Genomic DNA, 16,289 nt, shown 5'->3' on the forward strand with positions numbered 1-16,289 from the left:
CTTTTGCACACCCTACCAAATTCATCCACCAATCTCTGCAACTTCTCTTCAGAATCTCCCAAGAGCACAGTGTCATCAGCAAAGAGCAACTGTGACAACTCCCACTTTATGTTTGATTCTTTATCTTTTAACTCCACGCCTCTTGTCAAGACCCTCACATTTACTTCTCTCACAACCCCATCTATAAATATATTAAACAACCACAGTGACATCACACATCCTTGTCTAAGGCCTACTTTTACTGGGAAATAATTTCCCTCTTTCTTACATACTCTAACTTGAGCCTCACTATCCTCGTAAAAACTCTTCACTGCTTTCAGTAACCTACCTCCTACACCAAACACCTGCAACATCTGCCACATTGCCCCCCTATCCACCCTGTCATACGCCTTTTCCAAATCCATAAATGCCACAAAGACCTCTTTAGCCTTATCTAAATACTGTTCACTTACATGTTTCACTGTAAACACCTGGTCCACACACCCCCTACCTTTCCTAAAGCCTCCTTGTTCATCTGCTATCCTATTCTTCGTCTTACTCTTAATTCTTTCAATAATAACTCTTCCATACACTTTACCAGGTATACTCAACAGACTTATCCCCCTATAATTTTTGCACTCTCTTTTGTCCCCTTTGCCTTTATACAAAGGAACTATGCATGCTCTCTGCCAATCCCTAGGTACCTTACCCTCTTCCATACATTTATTAAATAATTGCACCAACCACTCCAAAACTATATCCCCACCTGCTTTTAACATTTCTATCTTTATCCCATCAATCCTGGCTGCCTTACCCCCTTTCATTTTACCTACTGCCTCACGAACTTCCCCCACACTCACAACTGGCTCTTCCTCACTCCTACAAGATGTTATTCCTCCTTGCCCTATACACGAAATCACAGCTTCCCTATCTTCATCAACATTTAACAATTCCTCAAAATATTCCCTCCATCTTCCCAATACCTCTAACTCTCCATTTAATAACTCTCCTCTCCTATTTTTAACTGACAAATCCATTTGTTCTCTAGGCTTCCTTAACTTGTTAATCTCACTCCAAAACTTTTTCTTATTTTCAACAAAATTTGTTGATAACATCTCACCCACTCTCTCATTTGCTCTCTTTTTACATTGCTTCACCACTCTCTTAACCTCTCTCTTTTTCTCCATATACTCTTCCCTCCTTGCATCACTTCTACTTTGTAAAAACTTCTCATATGCTAACTTTTTCTCCCTTACTACTCTCTTTACATCATCATTCCACCAATCGCTCCTCTTCCCTCCCGCACCCACTTTCCTGTAACCACAAACTTCTGCTGAACACTCTAACACTACATTTTTAAACCTACCCCATACCTCTTCGACCCCATTGCCCATGCTCTCATTAGCCCATCTATCCTCCAATAGCTGTTTATATCTTTCCCTAACTGCTTCCTCTTTTAGTTTATAAACCTTCACCTCTCTCTCTTCCCTGATGCTTCTATTCTCCTTGTATCCCATCTACCTTTTACTCTCAGTGTAGCTACAACTAGAAAGTGATCTGATATATCTGTGGCCCCTCTATAGACATGTACATCCTGAAGTCTACTCAACAGTCTTTTATCTACCAATACATAATCCAACAAACTACTGTCATTTCGCCCTACATCATATCTTGTATACTTATTTATCCTCTTTTTCTTAAAATATGTATTACCTATAACTAAACCCCTTTCTATACAAAGTTCAATCAAAGGGCTCCCATTATCATTTACACCTGGCACCCCAAACTTACCTACCACACCCTCTCTAAAAGTTTCTCCTACTTTAGCATTCAGGTCCCCTACCACAATTACTCTCTTACTTGGTTCAAAGGCTCCTATACATTCACTGAACATCTCCCAAAATCTCTCTCTCTCTCCTCTGCATTCCTCTCTTCTCCAGGTGCATACACGCTTATTATGACCCACTTCTCGCATCCAACTTTTACTTTAATCCACATAATTCTTGCATTTACACATTCATATTCTCTTTTCTTCTTCCATAACTGATCATTCAACATTACTGCTACCCCTTCAGCAATCATCTGTTTCTTGTCATCCGCACTACATCCACGCACATTCAAGCATCCCAGTTTTATAAAGTTTTTCTTCTTCTCTATTTTCAAATATAACAAAAAAAAAGTAGATCAAAGCTTTTTTACACATTTTCAAATGTAAAAAAAAAAAGAAGATCTACTTTTTTTACATACTTTCAAATGTTGAAAAAACGTATATATACGTTTGGACCATTTACGGGTTAAACTCCTGTACAAACTTCTCAACTGCAATGTTGTCCGAACTGGCAGCCTCACCATGCCTTATCACACTGTGAATGCCACTATGCTTCTTAAATCTCTCAAACCAACCTTTGCTGGCCTTAAAATCACAAGCATCACTTGTTGCAGGCATTTTCTTTACAAGATCGTCATGCAACTGCCTTGCCTTTTCACATATTATTGACTGCATAACGCTATCTCCTGCTAACTGTTTTTCGGTAATCCACACCAACAATAACCTTTCCACTTCTCGAGGATTTGCGTCTCTTTTTTGTCAGCATATCTAACCCTTTTGCAATAACAGCACACTTTATTTCCTTTCCTTTCGCCACGATCGAAGTGATGGTTGAATGGGGTTTGCCATACATCCTGGCAAGTTCTGTAACACACACTCCGCTCTCATATTTTTCAATGATTTCCTTCTTGAATTCGATCATGTTCCTCACTTTTTTTACCAAAGGACTTGCACTAGCTTTCCTTGGGCCCATGGTGACTTATTTAGCAGTTGCAATCACAAAAAACAATGGATTATTACGAAATGTATTCCATGAACACGCGGGGTGATGGTCACATGGTGGTAAACAATGGCACACTTAGTGTGAATGGTGCAGGGGACTGGCTTTGTGTGCGTGGTGACGGGCGGACGGGTACTGGACAGTCGCCTAATCACGAGTCTAATCACGAACCGCGAGGCCAAATTTTGCCGAAAGTCGGATTTCACGAAAGTCGATGCCGACGAAACTCGGGGGTCCACTGTAATGTTCACATATATGCTTCAATGTAAACACCTGATCTACACATCCCCTACCCACTCTGAAACCTCCTTGCTCATCCCCAATCCTACATTCTGTCTTACCTCTAATTCTTTCGATTCTAACCCTACCATACACTTTTCCTGGTATACTCAGTAAACTTATTCCTCTATAATTTTTACAATATCTTTTGTACCCCTTGCCTTTATATAAAGGGACTATACATGCTCTCCGCCAATCCCTAGGTACCTTCCCCTCTTTCTTACATTTTTTTTTTTTTTTTTTTTTTTTTCAACAAGTCGGCCGTCTCCCACCGAGGCAGGGTGACCCAAAAAAGAAAGAAAATCCCCAAAAAGAAAATACTTTAATCATCATTCAACACTTTCACCACACTCACACATTATCACTGCTTTTGCAGAGTTGCTCAGAATACAACAGTTTAGAAGCATATACGTATAAAGATACACAACATATCCCTCCAAACTGCCAATATCCCAAACCCCTCCTTTAAAGTGCAGGCATTGTACTTCCCATTTCCAGGACTCAAGTCCGACTATATGAAAATAACATTTATTACATTTATTAAACAAAAATACCAACCACTCCAACACTATATCCCCCCCTGCTTTTAACATTTCTGTCATGATTCCGTCAGTTCCAGCTGCTTTACCCTCTTTCATTCTACGTAATGCCTCACGCACCTCCCCCACACTTCCATCCTCTTCTTCTTCACTCCTAAAAGATGGTATACCTCCCTGGCCAGTGCATGAAATTACCGCCTCCCTTTCTTCGTCAACATTTAAAAGTTCCTCAAAATATTCTCTCCATCTATCCAAAACCTCCTTCTCCCCATCTACTAACTCCCCTATTCTGTTTTTAACTGACAAATCCATTTGTTCCCTAGGCTTTCTTAACTTGTTTAACTCACTCCAGATTTTTTTCTTATTTTCATTAAAATTTCTTGACAGTACCCCTCCCACTCTGCTCTCCTTTTGCATTCTCTCACCACTCTCTTCGCATTTCTTTTACTCTCCATATACTCTACTCTTCTTATAACACTTCTGCTTTGTAAAAACCTCTCATAAGCTAACTTTTTCTCTTTTATCACACCCTTTACTTCATCATTCCACCAATCACTCCTCTTTCCTCCTGCACCCACCCTCCTATAACCACAAACTTTTGCCCCACATTCTAATACTGCATTTTTAAAACTATTCCAACCCTCTTCAACCCCCCCCCCCACTACTCATACTTGCACCAGTCCACCTTTCTGCCAATAGTTGCTTATATACATGTATATATATCTTTCTTCTTTCAACACACCGGCCGTATCCCACCGAGGCAGGGTGGTCCAAAAGGAAAAATGAAAGTTTCTCCTTTTACATTTAGTAATATATACAGGAGAAGGGGTTACTAGCCCCTTGCTCCTGGCATTTTAGTCATCTCTTACAACATGCATGCCTTTCTGTTGGCCAAGATAGTAGTGATGGTTGATTGGGGTTTGTTATACAACCTGGCCAGCTCGGAGACATACACTCTAGTTTTATACTTTGTGATGATCTCTTCCTTCATTTCAATTGTAATTCTCACCCTTTTTACCACAGGGTTGGCACTAGAAGCTTTCTTTGGGCCCATGTTGGCTTATTTACCAGTTACAAGCACTAAAAACACTGGAATAATACGAAATGTACCAAATATATGGGTGGAAGCGACTTCACTGGCTTGTAAACATTGGCACACTAACTGAAGGCAGGGCAGCTAAGGCACGCTTAGGCCACAAGGCTGTGTAGATGCGTTCGGGACGAATGCTGTTAGTCGAGTTTTCATCGTTGGTCAGGCCAAAATTTTTATGCTAAAATGCTTCGTTAGTCGATTTTATTGTTAGATGATGCCTTAGTTGGTCAGGGGTCCACTGTACTACTGTCCTGCCAAGTGAGTGTGAAACGGAAGCCTGTAATTGTTTTACATGATGGTAGGATTACTGGTGTTGTTTTTTTTTTCTGTCTCATAAACAAGCAAGGTTTCAGGTATGTCTTCCTACTTCTACTTACACTTAGGTCACACTACACATTCATGTACAAGCATATACATACACACCCCTCTGGCTTTTCTTCTATTTTCTTAATAGTTCTTGTTCTTGTTTATTTCCACTTACCTCCATGGGGAAGTGGAACAGAATTCTTCCTCCGTATGCCATGCGTGTCATAAGAGACGACTAGCATGCCGGGAGCAAGGTACTAGTAACCTCTTCTCCTGTATATTTTTCTAAATTTAAAAAGAGAAACTTTTGTTTTTCTTTTTGAGCCACCCTACCTTGGTGGGATATAGCCGGTTTGTTGAAAAAAGATATACTATATATATAGAACGCGGTAAAGTCAATCAATCAATATGACTTATTTCCATGTTTTTAAGAGTATTACAGTCTGAAACAGTTATGTTATAAATATTCCTTGTACATAGCCTTAGAAGACCAAAATAGTAGAAAAAAGAAAATGAAAACCAGTCATACTGTATAGTATATATACAGGAGGGCCCCACTTATACGGCGGGTTAGGTTCCAGGCTACCGCCGTAAAGCGGAAACCGCCGTAAAGTGGAACACCCTTTTTTTCCACTTACAAATGCATACAAACACTAGATAACAAGTTTACACTAACATATATTATGTTAGCAATAGAACCAGGCATCAAAAAACAATAAAAAAGTACAATACACACATAGTGCACTCATTACTTACCTTAAAATATTTATAGTCTTAATCTAGGGTGAGACAAGTAGTGTTTATTGTAAGAAATCAAGTGTGGTATGTATGGTAGTCAGCCAGGCTACCATACCAGGCCAACCCACCCACACATACTATTCTATGATATTTAAGCATCCCAGAGCGATAAAATGTATATACAGTTCACTCATTACTTACCTTAAAATATAGGGTGAGATGAGTAGTATTTATTGTAAAAAATCAAGTGTGGTATGTATGGTAGTCAGCCAGGCTACCATACCAGAGAGAAAGAATGAGTGCATGAGAGAGGACAGGCGCAGAGTTATGTAAACAAACCAGGCGAAGGTAAGTTTTGTAAACAGTGTACACGTCTGGTTTGTGTACAAGTTACATTGTGTACAGGTTGTCTCTACATTGATACGGTAGAATAAATAAAGAAGAACACTCCCATTCTCATGTAACATCATTTTGAGAAGAAATGATGCTCTGAGTGAAGGCAATGGAAGTAAGTCACTCTGATTTTTTGGGTTATCCTAGGTTCTCTACACATATGTTGTTATGTATTTATGTTATGTATCGTGTTTATTATATAATTTTGAAAAAAATATCACGGATGGATTAATGAAAATGTGTATATTAACGTAATATATAACAGGTGTTTACAGTGAAACATATAAGTGAACAGTATTTAGATAAGGTTAAAGAGGTTTTTGTGGCATTTATGGATTTGGAAAAGGCGTATGACAGGGTGGATAGGGGGGCAATGTGGCAGATGTTGCAAGTGTATGGTGTAGGAGGTAGGTTACTGAAAGCAGTGAAGAGTTTTTACGAGGATAGTGAGGCTCAGGTTAGAGTGTGTAGGAGGGAGGGAAATTATTTCCCAGTAAAAGTAGGCCTTAGACAAGGATGTGTGATGTCACCGTGGTTGTTTAATATATTTATGGATGGGGTTGTAAGAGAAGTAAATGCGAGGGTCTTGACAAGAGGCGTGGAGTTAAAAGATAAAGAATCACACACAAAGTGGGAGTTGTCACAGCTGCTCTTTGCTGATGACACTGTGCTCTTGGGAGATTCTGAAGAGAAGTTGCAGAGATTGGTGGATGAATTTGGTAGGGTGTGCAAAAGAAGAAAATTAAAGGTGAATACAGGAAAGAGTAAGGTTATGAGGATAACAAAAAGATTAGGTGGTGAAAGATTGAATATCAGATTGGAGGGAGAGAGTATGGAGGAGGTGAATGTATTCAGATATTTGGGAGTGGACGTGTCAGCGGATGGGTCTATGAAAGATGAGGTGAATCATAGAATTGATGAGGGAAAAAGAGTGAGTGGTGCATTTAGGAGTCTGTGGAGACAAAGAACTTTGTCCTTGGAGGCAAAGAGGGGAATGTATGAGAGTATAGTTTTACCAACGCTCTTATATGGGTGTGAAGCATGGGTGATGAATGTTGCAGCGAGGAGAAGGCTGGAGGCAGTGGAGATGTCATGTCTGAGGGCAATGTGTGGTGTGAATATAATGCAGAGAATTCGTAGTTTGGAAGTTAGGAGGAGGTGCGGGATTACCAAAACTGTTGTCCAGAGGGCTGAGGAAGGGTTGTTGAGGTGGTTCGGACATGTAGAGAGAATGGAGCAAAACAGAATGACTTCAAGAGTGTATCAGTCTGTAGTGGAAGGAAGGCGGGGTAGGGGTCTGCCTAGGAAGGGTTGGAGAGAGGGGGTAAAGGAGGTTTTGTGTGCGAGGGGCTTGGACTTCCAGCAGGCATGCGTGAGCGTGTTTGATAGGAGTGAATGGAGACAAATGGTTTTTAATACTTGACGTGCTGTTGGAGTGTGAGCAAAGTAACATTTATGAAGGGGTTCAGGGAAACCGGCAGGCCGGACTTGAGTCCTGGAGATGGGAAGTACAGTGCCTGCACTCTGAAGGAGGGGTGTTAATGTTGCAGTTTAAAAACTGTAGTGTAAAGCACCCTTCTGGCAAGACAGTGATGGAGTGAATGATGGTGAAAGTTTTTCTTTTTTGGGCCACCCTGCCTTGGTGGGAATCGGCCAGTGTGATAATAAAAAAAAAAAAATAAAAAAACAACATTTAATGATACACCGAGCTCAGACAGCGTAAACAAACAAACTGAACAGGTTGTGGACGATCACTCGGTCAGGCGAAATAGACGGTATTAATACGTGTCCAGTTTTAGTTCATTCATGTACATTTGTAAGAGTTTGTGAAACTTTTACCTTATAATATTTTTATTATTATTATAATAATTAAATCACGAAACAAATACTCTTACACTGTGTACAAGTTAGTACAGAATTATAGCTATAAAGTGAAGGCATACGAAAGGAATATTTTTCTACAGTTATCCCTAGTAACAGGTGACGGGCTAGAGAAAACGTAATTCTTCCGACACTTCTACAAACCGTTTGGTAAACATCTCATATATATTTGTAAAAATTTTTATACTGTGGGTGCATGTATCATGTTTGTGTGTTACATAATGTGTTTCTTATATAATTTTGAAAAAAATATCATAGATAGATTAAGGGAAATGTCTATATTAACGTAATATGCGACATTAACCCTTTCAGGGTCCGTCCCGTAGATCTACGGCTTTACGTTCAGGGTCCAAACCGTAGATCTACGCCATGAGTTCAGCTCACTCTGATAAACTGTGAGTGGTACATTTGGGCCTAGATATGAGAGAATACATCTATGTGGTATGTGTGCACCACATAAAACAGATCCTGCAGCACACTGTGTATAATGAGAGAAAAAAAATGAAATCATGATTTTTCGATTAAAACAGCAACTTTGCAGTGTTTTTTCGTATGTTTTTTATAGTTGTATTTGCGATTTCTTGGTCTCATTTGATAGAATGGAAGACATATTACAGAAATAGAGATGACTTTGATTAGTTTTAGCATTGGAAATGGCTTGAAACTGAGCTCAAAGTAGCGGAAATGTTAAATTTTTGCCGATATTCAAGAGTAAACAAACGACCTCACACGTCTAATACACGTCAGCTGGTGGGTCTAATATACATTCACAAATATGGTGATGATATTTATACAATTATTACAGTATTGCATAAGAGTAAATCTTCTATTTTTTGGTGTGAATAAAAATTCATTATGTGAATAAAAAATCAAAATGGAATTTATTTGTAAAGCCTCAAAACATAACTAATGAACAGAGGAAATGTTAGTTTAGTGCCAGGAATGCCTACATTGTTCATTCTGGACCCTATTTTGAAATTGGAATATTTTGAACTTTGTGTTAAATTGGCCAAATTAACAATTTCCGATCACTTTATTTTGTAGTTGAAACAGTTGACTTGGCGATTTCTTGTGCTCAATCGATAGAATAGAAGTAATACTAGTGAAATAGCTAAGAATTTGGTTGATTGGAATAATGTAATTGGCCTAAAATGGGAGTCAAAGTCGGCAAAATCGCCGATTTGTAAATATCGCTGACACATCAAAATTCGCGAGAGCATAATTTCGTCAATTTTCCACCAAATTTCGTACTTTTTGTTTTATTACCTTCACAGAAAGATTCTCTACGATTTCATAAGAAAAAATAACAAATTTTTTTTTTTTAAATTCTTGGACACTGGTGCGTGACTCCAGATTTGGGCCTTGGACCCTGAAAGGGTTAATGTGCCCAAGAGATTATTATTATTACTACGTGTATTATTATTATTATTATTATTATTATTATTATTATTGCATCAAGAGTAGAGAGAGACTTAGTGATTTTAATGTGTACCTACATGCCAGCACAGTGTGTAAGTTTATTTAGGTACAGGTGTACACAAGTTTAATTATCAAGTACAATACATATAAAATATACAATAACTTTAAAACACTTGAAATTTTGGAAAGTTTCCAGACATAATAAGGAGATGTGCTCAGGGAGAATGTAAACAAACTCGGTGGGCCGCTGTGACCGTATTAGAAAGACAGGTGGGGGAGCCATATAGCGAGTTTTGGTCATAATTTGAAATGTCCGTATTAGCGGAACGCCGTAAAGCGGGGCCCTGCTGTATATTGATTATTCCAAGTGAAGCAATGTTTGAAGTGCTAAAATACCTAGAAACACATCTAACATAATTAAAAACTTGTATATATAGCATTAAACATTAAAAACAAATAAAAAAAAAGAACAATCATACATTAGTGTCAGTTGTAAAATGTAAATGCCACTGGCACATTTATGCCACTGTTGCCAAGTAGTGATATTTTTTTTACCAACTTCAGCACACCACAGAATTGTAAGTTTCTATCAGATTTCACTCATTTTAGTCTAATTTGATTCAGAAGAACAAGCTCTATCAGTCTGTAAGACAAACTATTTTTTTATTTTCCAAAATCTTCCCACACACACAAGAATTTTTTATTGAGGCTGTCCCACTGTTAAAGGGTTAATGGACAAAGTATGTTAAATTTAAAATTGTCTTATTAAAATAATGAAAAACAGTCTCATAATTTGAATTTAATAGTCAGTCATTTATAATGGGCATCCATGTTTCCCTATTACTCAAAGGTTCACAGTAAATACCCACTTTCTTTGTAAAGGAATGGGTGTAGAAGTTAGTGCAATGTATTTTCACCATTGCTTTTAGATAATTCTTTACTCCTTTGAAATTGTTCAGTTTGCTTTATTGCAACTTAATCCATTGCTACTGATGGCAATACACATAATAATCCTGTTGATTGGAAGGTCACTCAAAATACAGTATCTTGTGTCGTCATCACAGCAGCAGTGCACTACAGCACCTCATTCATATCCACTTCCCTCTTTTCCTGAAAGCCACTGTGTGTTTCAGGATTTTTCTAAGTGAGATCATTTAGCACCTGTTCCTACAAGTCATTTGAAGGCCTAAAATGGTGAACTGCAGGGAAATTTGAATGGCCTTTGATTTTTGCATGTTTATAATAAGTATATGTTATATCTGGTAGAAGGGTTAATTGTTTTAAGCCCACTGGCTGTCTCCCATCTAGGTACAGTAACCCAAAAGAGAGGAAATGCAATCACCATTATTTATTCAAGCCCTGTCTTCCCAGAAGCATGCTGACATCACAGTTCAGATGGCACACCAAATTGCAACATTCACACACCTCCTTTGCAGTGCAAGTGTTGTACTTCCCACCCCTAATCAATTTCCTTGAATTCCTTCATAAATGTAATATTGCCTTCACTTCAATGTAACATGCTCAGTTGCTCACACAAGCTTGTTTGATGTTCAGGCACCTAGTACTCTGAGCTTCCTTGACCCTCTCCACCAGCCTTTCCAGGAATGACCCCTACCCCTCCTTACCTCCACTCCAGATTTATGTACCCTCCTCGTCAACCACCTGAAGAACCCCTCCTCAGCACACTGAACTATACTTTTGTTAGGACCCATTATTTTCTGTGATCTTATTTCTCTTACTAAATTCCCTTAATTCTGCTCATACTATATGCCCATAATAGACACTTTTTAGATTTGTGTAAATTTCCTACTTCTGTCTTTTCTGTATGTTGTAATAGAGGTGTGGATCTCTTCAGTTAATTTAATATAGTTATTTGTCTTCATCTCCATGGGAAAGTGGAACAGAATTCTTCTTCCATAAGCCATGCATGTCGTAAGAGGCGACTAATGTGCTGGGAGCAAGGGGCTAGTAACCCCTTCTCCTGTATACGTTACTAAATTTAAAAAGAGAAACGTTCATTTTTCTTTTCCAGTCACCCTGCCTCGGTGGGATGTGGCCGGGTTGTTAAAAGAAAAAATTGTCTTCATGTATTTTAGCAATTCTAATTTCTGTGCTAGGTAATATGGGAGTTATTCTGTAATTTTCTTGTATTGCTGTTAGTAGATACGTAATAAACTTCGAAATAACACCAAAGAGTGTTGTGAAATAATTTTAATTATGGACAGGGCATTTTCATTATTAAATGAGTAAATTTTAAGTTTAGCAAAGATAATATAAGTGACACTGAAGGTTTATACAGGTATGCAGAGTTCAAGTGCATCACTCGTGTCCTTACCTGGGTGGCATCTAGGGAGGGTGAGGGTAATTTGTTGGTGGTCCCATGTACCCGCAGCGACGTCTTCACTGCAGACACTATCTCACTCATAGAAAAAAGACTCCTTATGAAATTTTTAGAGTTTTGTCACAGCTATGAAGAGAATCCTGAGCAGCTAGAAGGTAAGTTTAACTATTTCTCGCATTGTTATTATAAAATAAATGACAGGCATTTTCCTTTTTTTAACATTCCTCATGGAGTACCTTGCACTTATGAAAAATCAAAAGTACTGGTATGGATGTTTTGATAGGGAACTTATACCAATCCCTTATGATACTCATGAATATAAAAGCATAATGTAAGGTGTAAATTAATGCCTTTTCTATTAAACTGTTGAAAAACAAATATTACGAGTGCACATCCATTGACTTGGATGTTAGGAAGCATCATAAAATGATGTACAATATACATATTAGCATATTTATATCTCATACAATACATATTATACAGTATACAGTGGAACCTCTGCTTACGAGTTTAATCCATTCCATGACCTAGCTCATAACGTGATCTGCTCGTATGCTGAGCAAATTTTCCTCATTTAAATTAATTGAAATGCCATTAATCCGTTCCAGCAGAATTCCTGTACACCTCGCTTGTGTTTATCTATGATTTCATGCTTTACTTCCACGGGCATCATCCTCTTTTTCTTCTTAGCACTGTCCTTTGCACTTAATTTCTTAGGACCCATGGTTAGAGAAATTTGGCAAAATAACTGCACAAAACGTAAGCAAAACACGAGAGAAATCCTTCCACCATGAGGTAAGCGTTTTTGTAGTATTCACTGTGGCATCTAGTGGCTACATTCTCAAGCTCACTTGTTATTATAGGATTATTATTATAATTATTATTATAGTATTATTATTATATTATTGTTGTACGTATTATTTTTCTTTCAACACACCGGCCGTATCCCACCAAGGCGGGATGGCCCAAAAGGAAAAACGAAAGTTTCTCCTTTTACATTTGGTAATATATACAGTAATATATTATTATTATTATTATTATTATTATTATTATTATTATTATTATTATTATTGTTGTTTTTTTTTATTATTATTATTATTAACAAGTCAGCCGTCTCCCACCGAGGCAGGGTGACCCAAAAAAGAAAGAAAATCCCCAAAAAGAAAATACTTTCATCATCATTCAACACTTTCACCACACTCACACATAATCACTGTTTTTACAGAGGTGCTCAGAATACAACAGTTTAGAAGCATATACATCTACCATCCAACTTACGACCTGCTCGACTTACGACTGTGTTTTTTATGCCAAATTTCTGGGAAATAAACAACTATTTGTGTTGTACACAGTGTTTATCCTAAACCTTACAGTATAAAATACAGTACTAACAACATAAAAAGTAAAATAAAACATGAAATACCAAAATAAAACAATAAAATAAAGTCATTACAAAAACGTTTTGTTGATATTCAGTAGTAAAGTTCGACTTACGACCATTTCGACTTACGACCGGTTTCTCGGAACCGAACTCGGTCGTAAGTCGGATGGTAGGTGTACATATAAAGATACACAACATATCCCTCCAAACTGCCAATATCCCAAACCCCTCCTTTAAAGTGCAGGTATTGTACTTCCCATTTCCAGGACTCAAGTCTGACTATATAAAAATAACTGGTTTCTCTGAATCCCTTCACTAAATATTACCCTCCTCACACTCCAACAGCTTGTCAGGTCCCAAATACCATTCGTCTTCATTCACTCCTATTATTATTATTATTATTATTATTATTATTATTATTATTATTTTTTCTGTGGAGACAAAGAACTTTGTCCTTGGAGGCAAAGAGGGGAATGTATGAGAGTATAGTTTTACCAACGCTCTTATACGGGTGTGAAGCGTGGGTGATGAATGTTGCAGCGAGGAGAAGGCTGGAGGCAGTGGAGATGTCATGTCTGAGGGCAATGTGTGGTGTGAATATAATGCAGAGAATTCGTAGTTTGGAAGTTAGGAGGAGGTGCGGGATTACCAAAACTGTTGTCCAGAGGGCTGAGGAAGGGTTGTTGAGGTGGTTCGGACATGTAGAGAGAATGGAGCGAAACAGAATGACTTCAAGAGTGTATCAGTCTGTAGTGGAAGGAAGGCGGGGTAGGCGTCGACCTAGGAAAGGTTGGAGGGAGGGGGTAAAGGAGGTTTTGTTTGCGAGGGGCTTGGACTTCCAGCAGGCATGCGTGAGCGTGTTTGATAGGAGTGAATGGAGACAAATGGTTTTTAATACTTGACGTGCTGTTGGAGTGTGAGCAAAGTAACATTTATGAAGGGGTTCAGGGAAACCGGCAGGCCGGACTTGAGTCCTGGAGATGGGAAGTACAGTGCCTGCACTCTGAAGGAGGGGTGTTAATGTTGCAGTTTAAAAACTGTAGTGTAAAGCACCCTTCTGGCAAGACAGTGATGGAGTGAATGATGGTGAAAGTTTTTCTTTTTCGGGCCACCCTGCCTTGGTGGGAATCGGCCAGTGTGATAATAAAAAAAAAAAAAAAAAAAAATAATAATGAAATTATTATTATTATTATTATTACAGTATTATTATAATGGGGAAGTGCTAAACCCATAGGATTATACAGAGCCTGTGGGGGTAGGGGATGGAAGGTATTCAGGCTTAATTTAGGGAACTGGAGCACAGATCCAATTCCCTAGATCAAGAGCCCCTCACCAGCATCAAGGAACCTCCCTTGAGGGGAAAGATCACACCCTGAATTTTGACTCGTATCCAGGAGCAAGAAATTGACCAAGCGATGGCTCTTATCCTGAAAAAACTCGCATGGTGGGGCACTTGTAGGCAGAGGTTCCTCTGTATATTAGTGTAGATAAATGGTTCAGAGAATTGACAAGTCTGATCTTCACCATTCTTCTTTGTTTAGGAATGATGAAGCCACTGTGTGGTGAAATGTTTCCTTGTTAAAGATATCCAAGTGTTGCATATGTGTCTAATTTATATATACAGTATTAGTAAATCTATAATCAAATGAAGATAGAGAGATGGGAAAGGGAATGTCATTAGATATAGGTGGGTGGGCAGACTACTATATTCATGAATTCTGTTTTTCAGAATATGCAGACAAGCTATTTGTTGACTTCCTAAAGTCCCGCAAGCTCACTGACAATCTGATTCATTTTGTTATGGAATCTATCGCCATGGTATCAAGAGAAGTTTCATGCAGAGAAGGATTAGAGAGGATGAAGTTGTTCCTCACAAGTTTGGGGCGCTATGGGGCAACACCTTTCCTCTTCTCTATGTATGGGTGTGGGGAACTTCCTCAGGCTTTCTGCAGGTAAAGAGTATTTTATGCTTTCTTTGTTCATGTAAAATGTGTTGATGGCTCAAATATGGCAAATGTGTCATTTCACTTTGTGTTGCAGTTAACCTAAAGGAGGGGTTTAGGATATTTTCTGTTTAGAGTGACATCTAAATTGTCATATCTGCAAACTTCTGGCAGGATAGTGATAGTGTGAATGATGGTAAAAGTCTCTCTCTTACATATCACCCTGTCTCAGTGGGAGATGACCAGCGTGTTAAAAAAAAAAAATCTACACGTGTTCAAATCATCATTCATTGTTTTCAAATTCAACTGTGACAAAATTGAAAATGCTGCAAAATTCATTCCATAATAGATGTGTAAATGCTGGTATCACATTTCATAATAAAGATTATTTTTCCCTTAGTTTAGAATGGAGCTAGGCAGACAGATTTGGTAAATATGTTTCTGAACCTCTGATACCAATTTCTTTACATACTGTATTGTGGTAACTTCACAGCACTCCTATAATAAAAATTACCTCTTTGTTTGAACAGTTTGGGCTAGAGTATAATAGATGCTTTATTGTTTCTGTATATTCTACAGGAATCATTTGCAGAATGAGCCTTTCCTGATGTAGCTCCTAGATTGTTCAGCAGGTTGCCCATGTCTGTTAACAGTTAATGTTCTTTCTTCATTGTTATTGTTGCATTTATGGCTTGATGTGTGAGCACTTGTGAATTTCTTGAAAGAATGGGTGCTCAAGAATAAATTCCCAAAATATTATTTTTTTTAAACACATTGGCTGTCTCCCACCTGTAATATCATTACACCTCTTTCCAGAGGTGTGATGATAGTACAGTTCAGAAGCTCCTCTAAATTGCAATATTCCCACCCCTCCTTCAGAGTGCAGGCACTGTACTTGTCACTTCCAGGACTAGTGCAGCTAGCTGGTTTCCCTGAATCCCTTCATAAATGTTACTCAGCTCGCACTCCAAAAGTACAGTCATAAAAACCACATGCCTCCATTCCTGTCAAACACCCTCGCACATGTCTGTTGGATATCTAAGCTCCTCCCGTACGAAAAATCTTTAACCCATATGTACATTCTTACCGCTAGTGCCTCAAACGTATATTTACGTTTTATTTTTCTTGCCTCCAAATTTGGCATAATTGGCCTGAGATGCCTGGTCAGC

General features: G+C 38.4%; 1 protein-coding gene across 3 annotated transcripts in view; it reads left to right on the top strand.

Annotated features, from left to right (window-relative positions):
* Window positions 1–16,289, top strand: part of Rep (Rab escort protein) — a 93,687-nt gene that overhangs the window by 38,583 nt on the left and 38,815 nt on the right. For all 3 annotated transcript variants that reach the window (XM_053791117.2, XM_070097690.1, XM_053791118.2), the window contains 2 exons: window positions 11,755–11,951; window positions 14,907–15,129. In XM_053791117.2, coding sequence (XP_053647092.1) covers window positions 11,755–11,951; window positions 14,907–15,129 — 420 coding nt within the window. The remainder of the gene's footprint in view (window positions 1–11,754; window positions 11,952–14,906; window positions 15,130–16,289) is intronic.

The sequence above is a fragment of the Cherax quadricarinatus genome, chromosome 59, assembly GCF_038502225.1.
Source record: "Cherax quadricarinatus isolate ZL_2023a chromosome 59, ASM3850222v1, whole genome shotgun sequence".
Lineage (NCBI taxonomy): Eukaryota > Metazoa > Arthropoda > Malacostraca > Decapoda > Parastacidae > Cherax > Cherax quadricarinatus.